This window comes from Microcaecilia unicolor, chromosome 3, assembly GCF_901765095.1.
Source record: "Microcaecilia unicolor chromosome 3, aMicUni1.1, whole genome shotgun sequence".
Classification (NCBI taxonomy): Eukaryota; Metazoa; Chordata; class Amphibia; order Gymnophiona; family Siphonopidae; genus Microcaecilia; species Microcaecilia unicolor.
Window position 1 is genome coordinate 463,609,044 of NC_044033.1, and position 24,757 is coordinate 463,633,800.

A 24,757-nucleotide genomic window follows, 5' to 3' on the forward strand; every position below is an offset into this window, starting at 1 on the left:
CCGACTGGTAAGCCTGACGTCAGTGCTGAGCAAAATAGCGGAAACAACGGAAACAACTACACAAAACATAGACAAACATGGTTTAATGGGACAGAATCGGCATGGATTCAGCCATGGAAAATCTTGCCTCACCAATTTGCTTCATTTCTTTGAAGGCATGAATAAACATATGGATAAAGGTGAGCTGGATGATATAGTGTATCTAGGTTTTCAGAAAGCTTTTGATAACGTTCCTCATGAGAGACTCGTGAGAAAATTAAAGAGTTATGAGATAGGAGGGCAAGGTTCTGGTGTGGATTAGGAATTGGTTATTGGACAGAAAACAGAGGGTAGGGTTAAATTGTCATTTTTCTCAATGGAGGAGAGTGAACAGTGGAGTACCGCAGGGATCTTTATTGGGACCTCTTCTATTTAACATATCTCTATATATAAAAGGCACCACCAACGTTCTAAATGAAGCATCCAGCCGGAAGTGTGAAGGGGGAGAGAGATCCGGTTTCCCCATGAGTGTCTGCCCCGCCCTCGCTCTCTCTGTAACACAAATAGTGAAGGAAAACGCAGCAAAGCACAAAATCAAATCGCTCTCTCTGTAACAGTGAAGGACTCAGAGGGGGGAGGGGAGAGAGAGCAGAAGCCCTCACTATCTCTGTAACATAAACACAGCACAGCAGGAAACTTAACACTGAAGGACTCGACTCCGAGGGGGGAGGGGACAGAGAGGACAGACAGCACAGGGGAAGGGAGAGAGGGCAGGGACACACACACTCCCACATGCACACAGAAGAAAACCTTGCTAGCCCCCGTTTCATTTGCATCAGAAACGGGGCTTTTTTTACTAGTTTATACATAATCTGGAAAGTGGATCGACGAGTGAGGTGATTAAATTTGCAGATGAGACAAAACTATTCAAGGTTGTTAAAACATGTACGGACTGTGAAATATTGCAGGAAGACCTTAGGAAATTGAAAGACTGGGCATCTAAATGGCAGATGAAATTTAATGTGGACAAATGCAAGGTGATACACATTGGAAAGAATAATCTGAATAATAGTTATCTGATACTAGGGTCCACCTTGGGGGTCAGCACTCAAGAAAAAGATCTAGGTGTCGTCGTAGATAATACGCTGAAATCTTCTGCTCAGTGTGCGGCATCCAAAAAAGCAAACAGGATGCTAGGAAGTATTGGGAAAGGGATGGTGAATAAGACTGAAAATACTATGCCTTTGCTTATCACTCCACAGTTCAACTTTTATTTATTTATTTATTGAAAATTTTCATAACTTTACAAGCATTATACTTGCTACATGAAATACAGATATGAGTGATACATACCATTCAAGTGGAAACATAATTAACTAAAGAATAATATTTCACCATATCTTCCTTTGACCACAATTAAGGAGGAAGGAGTCCAAATAGTTCAGGGGAACATAAAAAGGAAAGAAGAATATAAGGAAAGGCCTAGCCCTAAATACCACCATACAATACTTTATGTTGGTTTTATCATTTGACAAGCTTTTTCATATTTATAAATTCTCTCAATTGTGTTGGTACAAAAAACACATACTTTATATTTAGATATTTTATAACGCACTTGCAAGGATAAGCAAGTAAGAAAGTTGCCCCTAAAGACCTGGTTTCCTCTCTCATTTCCAGAAACTGTTTTCTTCTTTCTTGAGTGATTTTAGTTACGTCAGGAAATATCCACAGTTTCTGTCCACAAAATTGTTGCTGTGTATTTTTAAAATAAAGTTTTAATATAGCATCAAAGTCTTGCTCAAATACGAAGGATACAATGAGGGTAGCTCTAGTTGTCACCTCGGACAAAGAGTCCTCCAATATCTGTGAAATATCATTCAATTCCTCAGCTTCCTCCAAAACACCTTCTCGATCTTTCTTTGTAGGTAAGAAATAAATCTTGTTTATCGGCGGAATATTTTGAGCTGAAAATTTTAAGTTCTCCACAAGAAACTTTTTGAACAAATCATATGGTAACATTCCTACTGGTTTGGGGAAATTAAGAATTCGCATGTTCAATCGCCTATTATAGTTTTCTATTTGTTCAATCCTTTGACGCATAGACATATTATTTTTCATCATTGCAGTGAATTTTTCATTAGTTTTCACAGCTTCTTCCTGAGAGTGTCTTTCCTGATCTTTTAAATCTTGCTTCAGCTTATCCATAGATTGAGATAGCTGGCCTACAGTATTAGCAAGTTTTTTGGTCTCTTGAGTAGAATTTATTATTAAATCTTGCATTTTTTGCATTGACTGCCAAAGCATGTCAAGTGTTACCACTCTTGGCGGGGTCTCCCGCGTTGATTTACCTTCAACAGCTGACTCCAACTCTGGGAAGGGGCCCTCTCCGCTGGGCACACCGCCTCCGACTTCCGGAGCTTGTAGTTCAGCAACCCCTTCTTGAATCGCGGCTGGGCAGAGTGGAGTGCCAACAGTCGGGGGAGACAGGTCTCAACTTCCAGCGACGTCTGAGCCCCTGCACTGGCGTCAAGCGGGTTTCCTCCTCCTGAATCACCTGGTGGACGCCGAATTGCAAATCCGTCCAGAGTTCGCTGCATCGGAGAGGACGTAAGAGCCTGAGAAGGTAAGGCTCTCGCCAATCCTTTTCGCTTATGGGGCATTATTTTTTTGAGGAAAATCAAGTTTAGCCGCGAATTATTCTGAGCAAGTTTGCAGCGTTCAGCGTGTCGGCGCCATCTTGACTCCTCCCCCCATTCCATAGTTCAACTTTACCTTGAGTATTGCGTTTAGTTCTGGTCGCCATATCTCTAAAAAGATATAGCAAAATTAGAAAAGGTTCAGATAAGAGTGACCAAAATGATAAAGGGGATGGAACTCCTCTCGTATGAGGAAAGGCTAAAGCGGTTAGGGTCTCCAGCTTGGTAAAGAGATGGATGAGTAGAAGTAAATCGATTTTTTTTTTTTTTTAACTCCAAAAGTACAAAGACTAGGGGACACTCAAGGAAGTTACCTGGAAATAGTTTTAAAACAAATAGGAGGAAATATTTTTTTCACTCAATGAATAGTTAAGCTTTGGAACTCTTTGCCGGAGGATGTAGTAAAGGCAATAAGTGTGTCTGGGTTTAAAAAAAGTTTTGGACAAATTCCCTGAGGAAAAGTCCATACTCTGCTTTTGAGACAAACATGGGGAGCTACTGCTTGCCCCAGGATTGGTACCATGGAATGTTGCTGCTAATTGGGTTTCTGCCTGGTACTTGTGACCTAGCTTGGCGACTGTTTGGAAAACAGGATACTGGGCTAGATGGACCATTGGTCTGACCCAGAATGGCTACTCTTATGTTTTTATGAAAATCTGTATAAATTTTACAGCTCAAAAGTAGTTTTTGGGCTACCAGGGAAAATAGAATTGTTTTCAGTGTGAGATGTGCAGTGAGTCTATGAAAAGGGCACTTGTAAGGAAATGTTCCACTGGCTTGGATATCAAGTTTGAATGCTAAGTATATTTTGTGAGATATAATGGATTTATGTTGATAAATTATGATTTGCTCCTATGATTTGTGTGGTCTAACAGGTGGCTATATAATATACTCTTGCCATCATTTTGATTTTTGAACTTTTATATTGAAACGGTTTTTATTCAGGATGACAAATACAATAATGCAACAGGAATCAGTTCGTTATACATCCGCATACAATAGAAAACAAAACCTCAATTTCAGTTTGAAACATTTTTCACCCCCAGTATCTCTATCCCCACCTGAAAAAGAAACTTAATTGTATTGGTGAAACAGCTACAGTGACCCAGAGGCAGTGGTGTGCTGGTAAATGTTTAGCAACAGGCTCTCTCCCCGGTCCCCCTCTGCGTCCCCCCCCTCTGCGCCCCCCCCCCCCCCAAATTGCACAGCTGGCTATAGCTGGGGAGAGAGCCTGGGGGGGGGGTGGCAATGCATTACTCCAGAAAAAAAAATTAAATGATCCCAGGTTCCAATCTAATTCTTGTTTAATGTGCGATGAAATGCCATAAATAAGTAAATAAATGTAAACTTTTAATGTTGAGCACCTGATTCTCAAAGTGAACATATTCCAAACACTATAATGAAAATAAAATGATTTTTTTCTACCTTTGTTGTATCTGAATAAGGTGTTTTTCTAGTGCATCATTCTTTGAAGTCAGTTCTTGGAACTCCTTCATGAACATCTCTTTTACTTTGTTCATTTCATCTCTAAGCTTTTCTCTCTTCTTTCCACTTCTCAAATTTTTCAAAATCTCACCTTCTTTCGTTTTCTGATGCTCATACTCCTGTGAAAGTTTGGCCACTTGAGAAGTTTGCTCTGCTTCCAGCTGGCATTTGGTGAGTAGCAATTCTTCTTTCAACTTGTTGATCTCACCCTGTAGTCTGTCTGTCTGCACCACTTTCTGTTTTTCAAATGCAGTTTCTTCTGGATGGCGCTGATGGACATAACTCTGAAGAAAGGAATAATTCATAAAAGCCTTATGGCAAAGTTGACACTTGTGATAGGTATTGGCTCCTGCATGGATCATCATCTGCTGAGTGCTGATGATTTTCTTCCTACGTTTGCATTCATCTTTCAAGGATTTTACTTTCTCGGCTTGTTTGGCCACCTGTACTTTAATTTGATCTGTCTGGTTGATGGAGCCCTGCACCTTCTCTTCCAGTGCCTGCACGTTGGAAGTCAGATATTCCTGGGAATGCAGCAGCAGATATTTGATGGTGAACTGTGCGAACCGGAGCAGTTTCAGGAGAATGGGATCCACCGCATTCAAGCAATGGGGACACTTCTCGTTCTCCACGTTGCAAAAAGTTATGTTTATTATGTGCTCCTGCAGCGTAGAAATCCAGCTCGTTGGCAGCTCTGTCCACATCGATGGTGCTGATCCGCCTCCAGTCCACGGTCTCCTGCCGAGCTCGGAACTTAAAGGCTGGGAGATGGCCCAGTGGCATCCTAGCTGTAACTAAGGAAGAAACCTGGATCGGGGGTGGACTCAGCAAGGAAGGCAGGCTGGCAAACGGAGCACCGACTTCGGTCCCATAGGGATAGTACACATTGTTATAGAAAGTCCTTTGAATTCTTCGTGCTGACTCTCCCCTGCTGGTTCGCGCTTCAAAATGGCCGCAGAGACTTACAAGGGCGGCCTCCAAGACTTCAGTAGAAGTCTCGCGAGGCTGCCTCTGGAAGTCTCGGCGGCCATTTTTAAAGCGCGAACCAGCAGCAGGGGAGAGTTAGCGCTGACAGCGGGCAGGCAAGACTGCCTGCCCCGACAGGACGGTGAGGGACGAATCCGGAGGGAGGAGGGAGGGAGGAGAGCCGGCTCGCAGGTTTTAACAACTGGCTCGCAAGTCGGAAGAAAAGTTAACAACCGGCTCCAGCACACCACTGCCCAGAGGCAAAGCGTTCAAGGAAATTATGCATTGAATGCATGAACAATACTATCAATACAACATAAATCAACAAAGCAACGTATGTTAGCTGCTCCAAGAGAAGGAATCGGTATGTCCCCCTCCCCCCATACTACCACTCTAAAGCCTGAGCCTGGACTCTTATGACCTCAAACCAAGAACTATCATATTCAGCTTGAAGAAGATATGATGGAGGTTTATAAAATACTGAGTGGAGTGGAACAGGTAGATGTGAATTGCTTGTTTACTCTTTCCAAAAATACTTGGACTAAGGGACATGCAAAGAAGCTACTAAGTAAATTTAAAATGAATCTGAGAAAATTTCTTCACTTAGCGTGTAATTAAACTCTGGAATTCGTTGCCAGAGAATGTGGTGAAAGCAGTTAGCATAGCAGGTTTAAAATAGGTTTGTACAATTTCCTAAAAGAAAAATCCATAAGCCATTATTAAGATGGACTTGGGAAAATCCATTGCATATTCTAGGATGAACAGCATAAATTCTGTGTTGCTGTTCTGGGATCTTACCAGATACCTGTGACCTGGATTGGCCACTGTTGGAAACAGGATACTGGACTTGATGGACCTTTGGTCTGTCTCAGTATTGCAGTGCTTATTTTCTTATTCCCCCCTCCCCCTTACCCTCCTGTTTCCGCATAACCATCCCCTTCCCCCTCCCGTATAGAACTAATGAGTATGAGTGGAATTCTGAAGCGTGTTGTGAAATTGGCTAGGAGCAGTCGGTGAAAATGTTGTGAAATAGGGGTCCCAGGTAAGGTAAAAAGTCCTTTGTCTCTTGAGGTGAGCTTGAGCCTCCCAGGACTCCCACGTCATCAGCGCATTAAGTTTTTCTCCAGTACCAAAAGGTAGGAGGTGAATCCTGAAGCCATTGGTTTAATATACATTTCTTACCTAAAATTTAAGCCTTCCCCAGGAAAAGACCTTCTCCTCTACCCATGAACCCAGGAGTGGGACTATATTAAATAGCATTCCTTCTATAGACAAGACCAAAGGTTGCCCTAATAGACGTAAATATGTGAAAACAGCCACCCAGAAAACACTTATCCGTCTGCAATACCAGAGACCATGGGACAACAAATTATTATGTTCTTTACATTTCAAACAGCAAGAGGTATCTGCACAGCCTGCTCAATTATGCTCTACTCTGAGAAATATAGGCCTGATAAAACACCCGAAAACATCATTCTTGCAGGTCTGTTGAATGAACCAACTTTGGGATTGATGCAAACAGGGAAGGACTAATGGAACATATGAGGGGCCTGCCCAGCTCCCTGGTCTTGGACTCCTGTACAGAAGTATAAAGTGGTGCAGGCTGCTGTTTAACCAGCAATTTGTGAAACCAAGAGATGGAAACCTGATCTAATGCATCACCCTCAAAATCTTCCTTTATTTTAGCACTAAAAAGGAGCTGACAAACTAATAACTTACGAACTGCATATATGCAAATTGATCGTCAATGTAAAGGAGTGTCGTTGTTATAAATCAGCATAAGATAGAAGAGAGCCATCCTCTCGAAACAAATGCTCCAGCAGCTCAATACACTTCAGGGCCCACCTCTTGAACACCACGTTATTAAGACAGGGTGGAAAAACAACATTGCCCACCAAGGGCAATAAGACACTACTCTGTGGATTCTGTCCTCCAAACTGAAAGTAACTCGCACCACAAATGTTGAAACAGCAAACTACACTTGACCAGAGGATTAAGCTGAGACATGGGAGCATGCAAAAGGGGCTATAGGGAGCTAAGGCTTAAAATAGTCCAGTTCGAAGGATAGGTCTGTATAACGAGTAGCCTCCAACACCCATTCTCTGAGATGGCGTAATAAACAAGCTTGACTGTAAAGTTTAATATCTGGCATGCTCAGGCCCTCCCTTACTCCAGCCACCTAGCAAATGGCGCCACCATAATTTCAGTTTCTTGCCAGACCAACAAAAGGTACTGACCAACTTTTGCAGAGCCTTAATGTCTTTACATATTAAGCGCAAAGAGAGAGTCTGTAAAACATAGAGCCAACATGGGTAAACTATCATCATACGATATAATTCTGCCCATCAACGAAAGAGGCAGGTGAGTCCACTGAACCAACTAAGCTGTTTTGTGTGTCTTGGAGAAGCTTGTCAACATTTCAACCAATAGATTTGACCCAGGTCCATGGACAGACAAACTCTCAGATAATGAAAAAGCCATGTGCCATAATTCAAGAAGATGAGATGGGGACACCAGCAACATTAATAGTGACATTTGTATTGGAACCTGATCGAGATTGGATTCTGAAACAATTTTTTCGTCTTTATGAATAACAAGATAAGAATATTTCCTGATATTGCAAGAGCAACCCAAAAGAAAAGAGACGTCAATTATTTCTAAAATGACATCCCAGGGTTTTAAAGTTGGGTGGCATGTTTTGGTTAAAATTTTCGTGTAAATTTGTATTGAAAGTTAACTCAGATATATTTTTTATGATCCAACTCATTTGAGTTCTTTCCTGGATTCTAAGGTTGCTATCACCCCCAAGCAACAACTTGCAACATTATCTACATCTACTCCGTAATTATTATTGATTTGGCACCTTATGTTTCTCTTCAAATTTCTTACTTTAATTAGTTGAAAATATATTTCATGGAATTTTACCTTGTTCTCCCTTAATCTTGTGGACTTGAAATGGAGAAAAGAAATAATATATACATATGTATATTTGTTTTATTTTGTTGTGAAATTGAATTGCTTATTTCTTTCCATTTTTGCATATCAACAGTTTTCTTGACATATTGTTAATACTTATATAAAAATAAAATAAAATAAAAAAAAAGCCCTGTGCCCAGCGAAGCGAGAAAGCCTCCTCCCCAGCTTCTCTGTAATTCCTATGTTCACGCCAATGCCTCTGACTTATCTAAATTGAGATGAAAACCAGCAAAATTGCCATATTCACAAAAGCTATCAAATAAGGTTGACAATGACTTCTGAGGCTTCTGCAGAAAGACCAATAAATCATCTGCAAAGGCTGCCATCTTAAAACAGTCAGCCCTCACCTGAAGGCCTACAATATCCAGATTGGCCTGAATCTCTCTGGTTAGGGAGTCAAGGGTTAAAACAAAAAGCAAGTGAGATAAGGGGCAACCCTGCTGCGTACGCAGCTGTATATGAAATGGAATTGACAAACTATCATTGACCCATACTCTAGCCTGAGGTGCAAAATACAATGCCCGAATAGCCTGTGTAAACAATCCCCAGATTCCATAAGCTGCCAACGCTCCATGAAGGAACCCTCACACCAAACACTTTTTTTCAGCACGACAACATGAGTAATGAGGGGGTTTCTCCCCCCCCCCCCCCAATGTTTTGCCATTTCCAGCACCGCCAAGCTCTTCCTAATATTTTTGGAGATCACCTGATCCCATACAAAACCCACCTGTGGCTCTACCACCAAAGAGGGCAACACTCTACACAATCTATTGGCCTTGACTTATGCAAGCAATTTGGCCTCAAAGTTTGAAAAGATATAGGATGATAGGACTCTGGCCTCACAGGATCCCTGCTCGGCTTTTACAGTGCAATAATTTGGGTCAGTCTAAACATATTCGGCAATCAGCTTTTTCAATGAAGGCATTAAACACTTCCTTAAGAAGAGAAGCAAAAGTGTCCTTCAATAACTTCTAAGACTTGCTCCTAAACCCATTAGGGCCTGGAGCCTTATTCAGAGGGTTTTGATGCATGGCCCAGTCCACTTCCTCCAACTGGATGTGCACATTAAGCATCTCCAAGTCACCAGATGAAACCCGGAACAAATTAAGACTAGATAGATTAATATCGCTATCAAGATATGTATTGGTAGAATTGGAATACAAAGTAGCAAAAAAAGGACCAAAGAATCTCATTAATGCCAGCATCCGAATGAACCAGGTCTCCACTACTAATCCACAAAGCTAAGATTTTATTAGGGGCCTCTAGTCTACCTCATCAAATTCACCATAAGGCGACCACTTTTATTAGCATGTTTGTATAAGCATCCAAATGGGTTTTCTGTAAAAGAGCTATGGAAATACCGTGTTTGTGGAAAGCCCCTAGGATTTTCTGGCATTTAATAGGGGAGTGTATGCCCCCCCCCCCCCCCCCCACATTCCATGTTATGATTTTAAGAGCCTTGGAACTGTACATATCAAAGTGAAGAACTCAGCATGTTCCAGTAACTAAAACCAGAGGAGCGGCCCAGCCTCCACCCTTGTTTGTTTCTTAGTCTTGTTCCTTGGTTGTAGTTCTTTGTGTGGTTCTTAGGTTGTCTGTCTTCAGTGGCTGCTTGCAGCTTTCAGTTCTGTCTTTTGTCTGTCTGTGTTTGTTCCCTGATTCAGTGGCTGCTTGCAGCTTCTAGTTCTGGCCCTTGTCTGTCCGTACTTGTTTCCTCTGTTAGTGGCTGCTTGCAGCTTTCAGTCTCTGTCCCCTAGCTTGTCCACTCCCTGCCTTGTGTTGTATTGTCTGTCTGTGAGTCCTAGCCCAGTTTCTTGCCTTTTTGCCCTGGTTCATTCCTTTCCCCTCTGACCATCAGTCCCTGTGCTGCCTAGCTGATATCCAGTCCCGGCCCTGTCCAGTGAGTCCTGCTGGCCGCCTAGAGCCAGGGGCTCAACTCCTGGGGAAGGGCGGCTAAGTGCAGGTGAAGTCTCACTGTTTGTCAGATTTCTGCCTTGCCTCTGGTGTGGGGTGGTTTGGCCTGCCGCTCCTCGGCAGTGGTCCAAGGGCTCACAAACCTAGTTCCAGCTTTGAAAACGTGACAAATACAGACCCCAGAAAGGGTGAACTGAAACTAGAGCAGCCCCTCAAAAAGATCCATAATCCAAATCAATGAAAAACCTCATATAAAAGTCAGTGAAACAAAATGAAGGAACCACTCGGAGGGGGGAAAAACAACAAAATAAAGGAGCTGAACCCGATGTCTGTTCAATGTCAGAAAGCCTGCAAGTAAAGACAAGCGCTAATGTCTGTTGGCAAAAAAAAAAAAAAGGTTTTCCTCCCATGAGCCAGGCCAGAGGGCAAACCAATTCTCTGTGCTGTACATCATAGAAAGTGGGTTCCAAAATCCTGTTCTTCCTATCTGCAGAAACGGAGTCCAAGACACTCCACAGAATAGACTGCCCCCACCTCAACCCTGAGGTGATATCCCGAGCTGACCCACAAATTTGGCGGCTTTTGCTGTCTAGTCAAAATCTTTAGAGGTCCCATTGTGGAAAATGTGAAGTCTGGCTGGGTAAGCCAAGGTGAAATGGATCTGCTGTTGCACCCACTGAGAGCAGACTGAGGAAAAGGCCATCAGTGCCAAGGAAACCACTGCTGAGTAGTCTTGAAAACAAAGGACAGATTTAATTATTTCCCGTCTCTAGTAGCCTGTAAAATTTCAAGTTTGTGGGCATTATTCAACAGCTTAGCTATAATCACTCAAGGCATTGTTGCAGTCTCTCTTGGGCACCAAGCAATGGGGCCCGTTTAGTCCTCAAAGGTCCATCCAGTAGTGGTAGTTGAAGAGTCTGCTAATCATTTTTCCAAAAAGCCCTGTAACTTGTGCTCCAGCAGGGATTCAGGTAATCTGACGAAATGGAGGTGCTCTGCAGCTTTGCGGTAACCTGAAGCTTGTCGTGCTCTAACGTGCACCACGTCCTCCACAGTTCCAACCCTCTTGGACGGCCTCTTGGGTCAGTGTCATGAACCACTGCTCCATCAGGTCTAGCTTGTCAAGGATAAGCTGAAATTGTCTACCAACTGTATGCTCCATGGCCACACGCACCTCCGCAGTGATCTCAGACGTCCACTCAGAGCTAGGGGACGGAGCCAAAGACACGTTCTTGGCAGCCATTTTAGTATCCCTTCTATTCTTTTTTTTCACAGATTTAGAAGACATATACATATGGATCAAACAGCAAACGGACAGCGCTAGATGCAGGGAAATCCACCAAAGCCATGGATTCGCTAGTAGGGGTTCAATACTGCTTATTAGAAGTAAATTAGCCCTCTGACTTTCTTCCTCACTATGCCCAGACCAGAGGTCCTTGATTTTTGAATTTTTAACAATAGTGCTTTAGAAGATTGTGCTTTTTTTTTTTTTTTAATTGCATTGTGGATTTTTTTTAAACCTGTAATAGGCAAAAGCTATAGCCTTTATCAAGGGCTCTTCAGCATTTTTGACCAAGGTCTTTTTTCCCCTCATTTTTTAATACTTACAATTTACTCATTTTCCCTGGTAACACAAATTATTATTTTGAGCTGTAAATTTTTGTGGCATATATTCAGCTTCATGTTTTTTTTCTCCTTAAGCCATATCCATTCTCTTCACTCTTCTATAGACACCGCTTTCGCTTCTCTTTTCTATTTTCTTGTGGCCTTCCACTTTGACTACTGCAATATTTACTCTGGCTTTCCCGCATCTACCCTCAAATATTTGCAGACAGTACAGTACTATCAGAATTCTTTCTGATGCTCACCATACTGATTATATATCTCTTCTTCTAGCTCACCACCATTGGCTTCCTGTCTCTGTTCACATTCAACAGAAAATTTTGACTTTGGCACATAAGGTACTCCACTCTGGGATTCCTTCCTACCTTTCTTCCCTTATCACCCCCAATACCACCTCTCGCACCCTTTGCTCTGCCTCTGCTAATTGTCCACTCCTGCTGTTTATTGCTCCCAACTTGATTCCACTCGCCACTCTTTCTTTTTCTGAGCCCTCTTCCTTTGGAACTCCCTTCTACTACTACTTTTCACTTCTGTAGCGCTACAAGGCATACACAGCGCTGTACACTATACACAAAGAAGACAGTCCCTGCTCAAAGAGCTCATAATCTGAATAGGACAGGCAAACAGACAGAACAACTAAGAGGTAAGGGAATTAAAGAGGTGGGGATAAAAGGGTACAGGGCAAGTGAGTAGTGGTTAGGAGTCAAAAGCAGCGCCAAAGAGGTGAACCAAAGACGGGGCTAGATGTACAGGCTCGGGAAGTCTATTCCAGGCGTGAGGTGCAGCGAGATAAAAGGAACGGAGTCTGGAATTAGCAGTAGAGGAGAAGGGGACAGACAAGAGAGATTTATTCACAGAACGGAGTACCCAAGGGGGGGCGTAGGGAGAGACAAGAGTGGAGAGGTACTGGGGAGCAGTACCTCTCCACAAACTTAAGAGAAGTTTGAATTGAATGCGGAAACGGATAGGGAGCCAGTGAAGTGACTTGAGGAGAGGACTAATGTGAGCATAGCAACTATGGCGGAAAATGAGTCACGCAGCAGAGTTTTGGACTGATTGAAGAGGAGAGAGATGGCTAAGTGTGAGGCCGGTGAGAAGCAGGTTGCAATAATCTAGCCGAGAAGTGATAAGAGTATGGATAAGGGTTCTGGTAGAGTGCTCAGAGAGGAAGGGATGGATTTTGCTGATAGAGAAAGAAACGACAGGTTTTGGCAATCTGCTGAATGTGAGCAGAGACGGAGAGAGAGGAGTAGAAGATGACCCCAAGGTTATGAGCTGATGAGATAGGGAGAATGAGAGTGCCATCCACAGAAATAGAGAAAGGGGGAAGAGGAGAGGTGGGTTTAGGGGGAAAGATGAGAAGCTCGGTTTTGGCCATGTTAAGTTCGAGATGACGTCGAGACATCCAGGCAGCGATATCAGAAGGGCAGGCTGATACATTGGCCTTGATGCTGGTTGAGATTTTTGGGGGTAGAGAGGTAGATCTGGGAGTCGTCAGGGTAGAGATGGTATTGAAAGCCAAGGGAAGAAGTGTAGATGGAGAGCAGGAGAGGACCAAGAACAGAACCCTGAGGTACACCGACTGGTAGTGGGATAGAAGTGGAAGAGGATCCACCAGAGTGTACACTAAAGGTGCGAAGTGAGAGGTAGGAGGAGAACCAGGAAAGAACAGAGCCCTGGAATCCAAGTGAAGACAGCGTATCAAGGAGTAAGCTGTGATCAACAGTGTCAAAAGCGGCGAATAGATCAAGAAGGATGAGGATAGAATAGAGACCTTTGGATATGGCCAGTAACAGGTCGTTGGAAACATTTGTAAGTGCAGTTTCAGTTGAATGAAGAGGGCGAAAGCCAGATTGGAGTGGGTCAAGAACAGCTTGAGATGAAAGAAAGTCAAGACAGCGGCGGTGAACGGCACGTTCAAGTATCTTGGAGAGGAAGGGGAGGAGGGAGATGGGTCGATAATTGGAAGGACAGGTATGGTCAAGTGAAGGCTTCTTAAGGAGTGGTGTGACCACGGCATGTTTGAAGGCATCAGGAACGGTCACAGTGGAAAGTGAAAGATTGAGGATATGACAGATAAAAGGGGTGAGAGTAGGAGAGATGGTGTTAAGAAGGTGGGTAGGAATGGGATCAGAGGAACAGGTAGTTCATTTTGAGGAGGACAGAAGATGTGTTGTTTCCTCATCAGTGATTTCGGGAGAGGAGGAAAAGGACAGAGGGGTTGGGGAGTTAGGGGAATGGACAAGGGGAGGGAGAGGTGGGGGTGGCTTGGTTGAGAATTTGAGGTTTATTTTCTGAACCTTGTCGTGGAAGAACTCAGCTAGGGTCTGAGGAGATAATGAGGGGGGAGTTAGAGATGGAGGCATCTTGAGGAGAGAGTTCAGTGTGGCGAAGAGAAGTCGAGGGTTTGAGCCGAGAGAATTGGTCAGCTGGCTGTAATAGTCCTGTTTGGCAAGCAAAAGAGCAGATTGGAAGGAGGTCAGCATGAACTTGAAGTGTATGAAGTCAGCAAGGGCACGAGATTTCAGCCAGAGGCGTTTGGCAGAGCGGGCACAGGAACATAGGTAGCAGATTTTAGAGGTCAGCCAAGGCGGGGGTTTGGTACGCCTTATAGGACGGGGCATGAGAGGTGCAAGAGTGTCTAAAGCAGAGGATACAATAGTATTGTAGGAAGAGACAGCTTCATTGACTGATTTGGATGGTGCAGTGGTAGAGAAGAGGTTCGAGACACTGGAGGATAGGGTAGTAGGGTCAATAGCCTGAAGATTCCTAGATAAATTGGTTAAGATTGGGCAGGAGGAAGTTTTTTTATTTTTATTTTTTTTACCTTTATTAATCATTTAATGATTCACACAGCAATGTGATAATACTACTACTACTACTATTTAACATTTCTAGAGCGCTACAAAGTGTACGCAGCGCTGTACAAACACAGAAGAAAGACAGTCCCTGCTCAAAGAGCTTACAATCTAATAGACAAAAAGTAAAGCATTTAAATTTAAATTTAAATACAATTCACATTGAAATTACAAAAGAAATTCTTTACAAAAAGTATAAGGAAACAATAAACACTTTTTTTTCCGTCCACAACTAAAGAAAAACGATTCCAAGAAAAGGAAAAAAGATTAAGACTCAAGCCTGCAATGTAGGAGGGCATGTAACAGTCACTTCAACTCTAGCATCTAGAAAATCTTTAAGCTGTTTAGGGTCTACAAATTGAAATTGTTTGCCCTCAAGCATAACAGTACATATACAAGGAAAACGTAATACAAAATTAGCTTTCAAGGCTTCTACTCTGGGACGGAGTTCCAAAAAGGCCCTGCGTCTCACTTGTGTCGGCCTAGAAAGATCAGGAAAGATCCTAACTTTGGAACCCATAAACAGATCGTCTAAATGTCTCAGGGAAAGTCTTAACACAGCGTTCCGATCTGGTTCCAGCACAAAAGTGACTAACATTGTAGTCCTGTAGGTAATCACATCCAGTGAACTTTCCAGGAAGGAAGTAAGATTCATTTCTTCACCCATTTCTCGTCTAGGGGGATCTCCCAATGTCCCCTTAATATTCCAGATGTAATAGGCTCGAGTTATGGGAGGCAATGATTCTTTGTCCATTCCCAGAATGTCAATCATGTATTTTTTCACCATCTCCATTGAGGAAATTAAAGGAGACTTGGGGAAATTAAGAAACCGGAGGTTAAGTCTCCGAGACTGATTTTCAAGGTATTCCAAACGTTTGTGTAGGAAATTATTGTCCTTAACCAAAACGGATTCCAAAGACCCCATTTCTTGAATCTTAGTATCTAGTTTTTCAATCTTAGAGGACTGCTGTGCTGTCACCTGTGCCTGAATCAGAACTGCTTCTGAAAGAGTTTTAATATCTTTAGTATTTTCTTTTAGCATACTTTGCATGGAGGAGTGAGTATTATATACCATATCCCACAGTGACTCAAGTGTCACAATAGAGGGCTTACTTATTCCACTTGTTGGCAAAAGGGAGTGTGGTGGGGTCTCGGTACAAGTAAGTCTATTAATAATAGCTTGCGGTAATACCTTTGAGGCCAAATCAGCTGAAAACGTAAAGTCCGGGGTCCCACTCAGTTTTGCCGCTGTCCTCCCCTCTGGCAGCTCCGAATTCACCCCTTCGGTTTCGGATACTGCCTGGGCTGCGGCAAGTAGTTCACTTCCTGGCTGTGGAGGTTCCCTGCGGTCTTCGGGGCTCAAGGAAACCCCGTCTCCGCTTTCCATCGACGTCGTCACGTCGACAGTGGCAGAGGGAGTCGATGAACATAGAGGTCCCGGCGGCGTCCTGGGGAACTATAAAGTCGTTTGCCTCAAAACCGACGAAGGTCCAGGAACCGAGGGGAGCTCCCTAACCTTCCCCCTCCGTTTTCCCATCGCAAACAACGGGACGAGGGAGTCGCAGAAGGAAATAATTTGCAGCGTCCTCAGGGAGCTCACACAGGTGCGTGTGTATGAAACGCCATCTTGGAATCTCTCAGGGCAGGAGGAAGTTTAAGTGTAAAGGTTATTAGATGATGGTCAGAGAGGGGAAGATCTGAGGCAAAGGAATTGGAGGGAGAGCAGTTATAGCAGAAGATGAGATCAAGACAGTGACCATTTTGGTGAGTGGGGGAAGTGGAGCATAGTTGGAGATTGAAGGAGGATGTTAAGGCGAGGAACTGGGAAACGTAAGAGTTGGAGGGATCATTAGCATGAATGTTAGTCGCCAAGGATGAGGGAGGGGAAAGAAGGAAAGCCAGGCGTCAAAGTCGCTGAGAAGGATGAAAGGGACTTATCAGAGGGACGATAAATAACTGCTGTTCGAAGAGGCAAAGGAGTGAATAGGCGGACGGAGTGGACTTCAAAGGAAGAAAAGCAGAGAGATCAAAGGAAGAAAAGCAGAGAGACTGAGGTGGCAGAAGAAATTGAAATTTGGAAGAGGGTGAGAGTAATAGTCCAACACCACCATCGGGGCCAGCAGGATAGGAGTATGGGAGAAGAAATAACCACCATGGCAGAGGGCTGCGACTGAAGCAGAGTCTTCAGGGCAGAGCCAAGTTTCTGTTAAGGCGAGTAGATGGAGGCTACGAGAGATAAAAAGGTCATGGATATAGGAAAGTTTGTTGCAGAGGGAGCGGGCATTCCATGGGGCGCATGAGAAGGGCAGAGAAGGGGGGGGGGGGGAGGAGAGGAATAGAGATGAGATTGGAGAGGTCATGGTGCGACCTGCACAAATAGGATGAGGGTTGGTGAGGGGGACCAGGATTGGGATTGATGTCACCAGCAGAGAGGAGAAGAAGGAGTAAGAGAGGGCGGAGGAGAGTAGGAGAGGAGTGACGATGAAGGCGACGAAGCCAAGATGAACTCAGAATGGGGAAGGTACAATGGAAAGAATGAAATGTTGAAGGCAGAAAGCAAGGAGGGAGGAAGAGGACAAGAGAGATGGTGAGGTAATAAAATCAACGAAAGGGCAATGTATAACTAGTGCACAGTGGCTTCGGGTGGAGGAGTAGATTGGGAAGGGACAGAACTATGAGGAGAATGTGAAATTAAACCATATGTAGTGACTCAGGCAGTCCCAAGCGCTAGGTAACAGTCATGAACAAAGGTGAGGCAATAGGCTGCAGCTGAGGCTAAAGGCTGGAACAGAGGAGCAGAGGTTGCAGGATCGGAGTTGAAGCTGTAGGTTGGAGAAGAGGTCGCAGGACTGGAGTTGAAGCTGCAGGCTGGAACAGATGAGCAGAGGTCGCAGCGGTCTGGAGTTGAAGCTGGAGCAGAGGATGCAGGACAGGAGCTGGAGCTGCAGGCTGGAGCTGAGGCTGAAACAGATGAGCAGAGGTCATTTATAGATTGGGGGTAGAAGCCTGATGGAGGTGCCGTCCGGTGGGGAGTGTTGCAGCCCAGCAGGAAGAGGCTGTGTTGGCTTTCGCAGGGCCGGTCTTAGGGCGAGGCGACCGCATAGGGCCTCGCGCTCAAGAGGACCCCGCGCGGCACGCTTGAAGTTGCCCCGCCCACCCAAGCTCCAGTCCCCCTGCCCTCTGAATTTTAAGTTACCTCGTCGTGGACATCAGAGCAGCCGGCAGGTAGCAGCAGCCGTGAAAACCGTGCGGGCTGCTGGGTGGCGCTTTGGGAGCCTTCCTTTCCCTTCCCTCGCTCAGCTCTGGTCCCGCCCCTGACGTCGATTACGAGGTAAGTACATAAGTACATAAGTAGTGCCATACTGGGAAAGACCAAAGGTCCATCTAGCCCAGCATCCTGTCACCGACAGTGGCCAATCCAGGTCAAGGGCACCTGGCACGCTCCCCAAACGTAAAAACATTCCAGACAAGTTATACCTAAAAATGCGGAATTTTTCCAAGTCCATTTAATAGCGGTCTATGGACTTGTCCTTTAGGAATCTATCTAACCCCTTTTTAAACTCCGTCAAGCTAACCGCTCGTACCACGTTCTCCGGCAACGAATTCCAGAGTCTAATTACACGTTGGGTGAAGAAAAATTTTCTCCGATTCGTTTTAAATTTACCACACTGTAGCTTCAACTCATGCCCTCTAGTCCTAGTATTTTTGGATAGCGTGAACAGTCGCTTCACATCCACCCGATCCATTCCACTCATTATTTTATACACTTCTATCATATCTCCCCTCAGCCGTCTCTTCTCCAAGCTGAAAAGCCCTAGCCTTCTCAGCCTCTCTTCATAGGAAAGTCGTCCCATCCCCACTATCATTTTCGTCGCCCTTCGCTGTACCTTTTCCAATTCTACTATATCTTTTTTGAGATACGGAGACCAGTACTGAACACAATACTCCAGGTGCGGTCGCACCATGGAGCGATACAACGGCATTATAACATCCGCACACCTGGACTCCATACCCTTCCTAATAACACCCAACATTCTATTCGCTTTCCTAGCCGCAGCAGCACACTGAGCAGAAGGTTTCAGCGTATCATCGACGACGACACCCAGATCCCTTTCTTGATCCGTAACTCCTAACGCGGAACCTTGCAAGACGTAGCTATAATTCGGGTTCCTCTTACCCACATGCATCACTTTGCACTTGTCAACATTGAACTTCATCTGCCACTTGCACGCCCATTCTCCCAGTCTCGCAAGGTCCTCCTGTAATCGTTCACATTCCTCCTGCGACTTGACGACCCTGAATAATTTTGTGTCATCGGCGAATTTAATTACCTCACTAGTTATTCCCATCTCTAGGTCATTTATAAATACATTAAAAAGCAACGGACCCAGCACAGACCCCTGCGGGACCCCACTAACTACCCTCCTCCACTGAGAATACTGGCCACGCAATCCTACTCTCTGCTTCCTATCTTTCAACCAGTTCTTAATCCATAATAATACCCTACCTCCGATTCCATGACTCTGCAATTTCTTCAGGAGTCTTTCGTGCGGCACTTTGTCAAACGCCTTCTGAAAATCCAGATATACAATATCAACCGGCTCCCCATTGTCCACGTTTGCTTACCCCCTCAAAAAAATGCATTACATTGGTGAGGCAAGACTTCCCTTCACTAAATCCGTGCTGACTTTGTCTCATCAGTCCATGTTTTTGTATATGCTCTGCAATTTTATTCTTAATAATAGCCTCCACCATCTTGCCCGGCACCGACGTCAGACTCACCGGTAACTTAAAATTCAGAGGGGGGGGCCTTGGAGCTGGTGGGTGGGAGGGTGGGAGGGAGGGAGAGAGAGGCAGGCCTTGGAGCGGGGAGGGAGGGGGGCCTTGGAGCTGGTGGGTGGGGGAGAGAGAGAGAGACCGACCAGCGGCCTTGGAGCTGGGAGGGAGGGAGCTGGGGAGCTCAGGGGATGGCCGAGATCTAGGGTGGGGGCGGGGCTAGGATGGGGCCCCATCAGATTGGTCTGCATTAGGGCCCCGCACTTGCTAAGACCAGGCTTGGGCTTTCGACAGCCCGTCTGGGGATGGTGCTGGCAATGGCATCGATCGCATATCTCTTGGGCCTGTAGCAGCTCTGCACAGCTCTTGGGTCTCTCGCTGTTCCTGTCGTCTCGAACGTTACCGCTCCACGTGGTCGGGCCACAGTGGTTCCGTTCAGTTGAAGACTCGACACGGCCGGGCGGTGGGGGAACACTGGGAGCGTGGCGTGTTCGCCAACAGCGTCCCGTGCAACAGTCGGTGCGGGAAGCGTTGGCCGTCTCTCGTCGTCTGCCTCGTTCCTGGGTGGCTGGTGTATTCCGCCAGAGATCTCTGGTGCCGGATCACTCCGGGAAGGCCGCTGGTACACTGGGGATGCCCCCAATCCCAGTGGCGGTCTACAAGTTCGGGCTTAACGGGACTAACGATCGAAAGGTCCCGTTCCGAACGGTTTCAGCAAGGTCTCTGGTAGTTTCGAGACCGTTAGTCGCCATCTTGACGGACCCGGCCAGCTCTCATCTTTTCACCCTTGCATTCCTGCCTGGAACTTGAAGCGATTGGGTTGTTTCTGACCCAGCGACATCTCTTAACTTATTCCTTCTTTCTCCTTTCTGTTCTCCCTTTCCTCTTTGTTCGTCCTTGTAAAAGGAAATTGTAGGGAATGCTGGCCTCGACACATTGAGGTACATAGAATGAAGAAAATAAAAAATTGATTAAAGTCATTCCTTTTAGAAGTTGATAAAAATAAATTAGTACAGACTTGCCAAATGGGTTTTGGATGTGTAAATATAGTGTATTCTTATTAACTCTGGTTTGTATGTCTCAGTTTTTGAATTGCTGCACTTTGTGGTTGCATTAGGACTCAGTGAATTAGAGTAATCTTTTTATAGCAAAGCTGAACTATGTCAAAATGAGCTTTGGTCTGTCTTGTTGTGCTAGTAATAACATGTTGAATTGCTGAATTTGCTTTGTTTTTCAGATTGGGATAGATGATGGTCATCAAATGAATCTTCCTCCCCAAGTCATTCAGTGTTTTGCTTGTCCGCATTGTTTCCTTCTTTTTAATATTCGAGAAGAATGCCTGCAACATATGTCCGCAAAGAATCATTTTCTTCAGTGCTTTAAATTGAGTGGTATGTTGATCTGTAAATTTGTCATTTATTTTATTATAAGAGAAATGATGGGCCTTAATTGTAAAAAAAAAAAATGGATGCGATTTTGAGTTTTGATAGACTATACTCTATCCCTAGAGCCTCAAATCAGTTCCTTAAGGGCCCTTTTACAAAGTCATGACAAGCCTTCATGGGCTTGCAGCGCTCCAATCCGGCACTATCGTCGGCCTATCGCTGGAGCTGGCGGTAGTGCCGCTCCCACCACGCTCCATTTCTGGCGGGAAAAATTATTATTTTGGGTGCTGGGGGTTTACCTGGCGGTAGTTGCTGCCTGGTTACCGTCAGGCTAGCATGGGAGGCAGTAAGGGCTCCTAGGAAATAGCCGTATGGCAAGTGTGTACTTACCACATAGCCATTTCCTTTTTAAAAAGAAAATACATGCTGTGGTAAAAGGGGCCTTGGCATATGGCAAAGCCACACACCATCAAGGGCCCCTTTTTACTGCAGCTGGGTAAAAGGGGCTCTTAGTGAGGAAATCATTCTTGTTGTTAAGAAAACTAAGAAGGATCTGAAAATTGTTGCAGTATAGCACATTTTTGACTCTTAAATAGTGCTTTATTGCTCTCCTAGTTGGACTACTGTAATGTTATATGTGTTGTACTAAATTTTTGTTAAATTCCAAACACAGAGCAGGTCAACTGATCATCTCTTTAGGTAAATTTGATAGGATCTCACATTACTATTAGAAATTATATTGGCTCCCCATAGAAGTGAGGGTTTTATTTAAACTCATGTATTTTACATAAAATTCTATATGGTGAAGAAGATATACCAATAATCCTTTTGCTTTTTTTCCATCTTTGAAGGGTGTTAAAAGACTACAAATAGGTGAAATGTCATTGACTTCAAGCAGCTAAAATTGGGAAGGAGCTCTCCCAACATGTGGCAATTCCATAAATATAATGATTTTAGAAAAATGTTGAAAACTTTGCTCTTTCAAAGATAACGTTTTAGCTGATGTAGGGGTCCTTTTTGCTAAGGTTTGATAATTGATTTAGCATGCGCTAATGATTAGCATATGCTAAATAAGATGCCCATCATATTCCTATAGATGTCCTATCATTTAGCACACGCTAATCGTTAGTGTGCACTAAATCTGTTAGTTCACCTTAGTAAAAGAATCTCTTAATGTAACTTATCCTAATTGATGGTATTGTATATTCCCAGAATTATGTTCTGGTTTTCTTTAATTTGTTAACCACTCAGAACTGTGAGGTTCTAGCGGTATATAAAGCATTTGTTATATTCACATTATTACATTTTTTTAAATGAAGATTTTTTATACAATTCTAAAAAGTGAAATAAAGAAATACAAGAACTAAATAACATAAAGAAAATACCTTCAAATTTAAAAAAAAAAACCATATCCTAGATTTATTACATTTTCTATTCATTCTTACAAAGGAATGCAGTCTCAAAATGTTGAGCTATGTTTAGACTGTTGGAAAGAGCCTGAAAATTTCAAATTGACCCCCTGACTCAATTAGATTGAACTGAGGCTGCAGAAATGTTTTTTATTTATTGCATTTGTATCCCACATTTTCACACCTGTTTGTGGGTTCAGTGTGGCTTACAATACATTGTGTTGATGGAAATACAACACAATGTTTTCAAGATGTTTTCAAAGCAATCAAGGATTGTATGTGTGTGTGTATATATTTTTTTTTTAAGAGGCTGTTTCATGCAGCAAATTCATGATTACATTATTTTGGAAAAGTGTGTAAAAGCTTGACTTGAAATAGCCTTGATTGAAAATCATGCATATTCATTGAACAATGGAGTGGATAGATTGTGTGATCTGAGGTTCGCAATTGTTTGCACACAGACTTACTAACTGTACCAGATGGTTCCAATTGTGATTTTTTTTTTAATCTGAAAAGAATGATATGTTGGTGTTTGGTAAATATTCTTTATACTATTTATTAATTGTATATTCTTGTATTTAAACATGTATTTACAGTATTAATATATATGCTTGTTCAATGCCTGAATAAAATAGTTTAAAACGATTAATACAGGGAACATATCTCTATATAGGACTCTCTCTATATATTTCTATACTAACATTTTCTGTTGTCTTCGTGGTTAATGATTTGGTGGGGGTGGGGGGGGAGACTGTCAGAGATGACAAATTTGGAGTTCTGAGGGTCTGAGGTGTACTTCCTTCTCTCCCTGCTCACTCTTAGTGCCTACATTGCTTCCCCTTTCCCAGTGGAAAGAATATCTTATTCCATTATATAGCTTCCCTCTATTCTAGAACCGGTGGGATACTTGTGCCCATCATCCAGCAGGTGGAGATGAACTGAAAACTGAGCTGAACAATTTCTCTCTTGGCATCCAGTCTAGCTCCAAAGTATTTTCCATCTCTAGCAGGTAGATGGAAACACTTTTCATCTTCTGGTCGTGAGTGCTTTGCTCCTGGTCCAGTTGGTCAACTGGTCCCCAGTTGAGTTTTGCGGGTAGCTTGTCTGCAGTGTTATATCTGGAGGTCTTGTACTGGCTGCATTTTCATTATGCTATTCTCTTACAAATAAAGGAAAAGTCAGACTAAGTTAGAAAGAAAGGTATCTTTATTACTCACCAGCAACAGCACAAGAAATACTATTGGCTCTTGGCATTAGTAGTTTTACAAAACACAGTCTAACAATAGGAAGGAAGGTTTTATTCTTCACTGTCATACAAAGGTCACAGAACAAAGAGAAAGAAAGGAAGAATGAAAGAAAGAAAGATTCTTAGCTGTATATAATTAGTTCTTACAGGGGGGAAAGGAAGGACACCCCCCCCCCCCCCCCCGGAAATAGGCTGTGACAAAGATATGAAACTTCTCTTGCCATCCAGACTATTTTTCTTTAGATGAGCAGTTACTTATATAACCTTCCCATCACAAAGGACCACCTCATATATCACCCAATCAGCAATCCTGCAAGTAAATAGGAGTCCTGTGATAGGGCCTTAGTGTCCTTGCCACACCTCTGCTCAGTAACAAACAGTTGGGATGTCATGACAACGGGGGGGGGGGGGTCTTGTCAGTTTGTGGTCAGCCTGAAATTCCTATCTTGCCACTATCAGTGGAAACTCTCAGAAACACACAGAAATAAGACCGAAAAGGCCAGAAAATTCCAGAACATCTTTTTCCAGCAGAACAACCTTTAAAAAAAAAAAAAAAAAGATTTGCTGGAGAGCGTGGTACAGAGTATCGGTCCTGAGCCTCACTCATCTGTGGTAAGACTTATGGAGCTTGGGTAGGGAGCATTCAGCAGTGGTACTAGAGTTTGACTCCAAGCCACTTGGAGGGCTGCAAGTTCTACTTGGTGCAGGGGAAGGATCCTGACTCACCGCTTGGAACACATTGTGCTGTTCTTGTGACAGTCGGGGTGAATAGTGACTCCTGTGCAGTGTGTTCTGTGGGACGCAGAGGAAATGGTCTGCGGCAGTACATCTTTGTATTTGGTGCAGCATCCGAATATGCCGAGGTTTTCAGGCTCTCCAGCAGGGCCAGTGCACAGTTTGATGCAGAAAAACGCGAGAACGAGCACTATGGATGATCATCCATAGAGCACATCTGTCATTTTACAGTCTCGGGGCCTGACATAGCATTCAGCTGCATCAGTATCTCTTGTTTTCTCCAGAATTTAAATTGCTCTTACACCAGGTCTATTTACTGAAGCACCGACAATCAGAGTTGCTGCAAGGTGCTTCAGTTTCCCGTCCCTTCAGCTCCAGTCTTTTTTAGACCTCCAGGAGTGGGCAGATGAGGCTATCTCTGCTTCTCCCTCCTATCTGATGTGGCCTTGGTCTATTCAAAGGAGCCATTGTTGAAGGAGCCATTAGAGGAGGGAGATTTCCCTCCTGAGAATGGGGATGATCCAAAAGTACTGAAGATGTTTCATAAAGAGGTGCTCAGTACTCCTATTTCTAAGGCACTGACAGTGCTTTCCATTTGAGGAGTCTTCTGCTTCGGCATCAGGAGTTCCATTTTCGATCATGAGGAGGCTTTAGGGGTCCTTCTAAGGCTTTCCCCAATTCAGGACTTGATTACAGCAGAAGGGGTCTC

General features: G+C 43.9%; 1 protein-coding gene across 2 annotated transcripts in view; it reads left to right on the forward strand.

The window, feature by feature from the left end:
- ZNF451 (zinc finger protein 451) overlaps positions 1–24,757 on the forward strand; it is a 345,089-nt gene that overhangs the window by 76,104 nt on the left and 244,228 nt on the right. For both annotated transcript variants that reach the window (XM_030198989.1, XM_030198990.1), the window contains exon 7: positions 20,511–20,664. In XM_030198989.1, the coding sequence (XP_030054849.1) occupies positions 20,511–20,664 (154 nt within the window). The remainder of the gene's footprint in view (positions 1–20,510; positions 20,665–24,757) is intronic.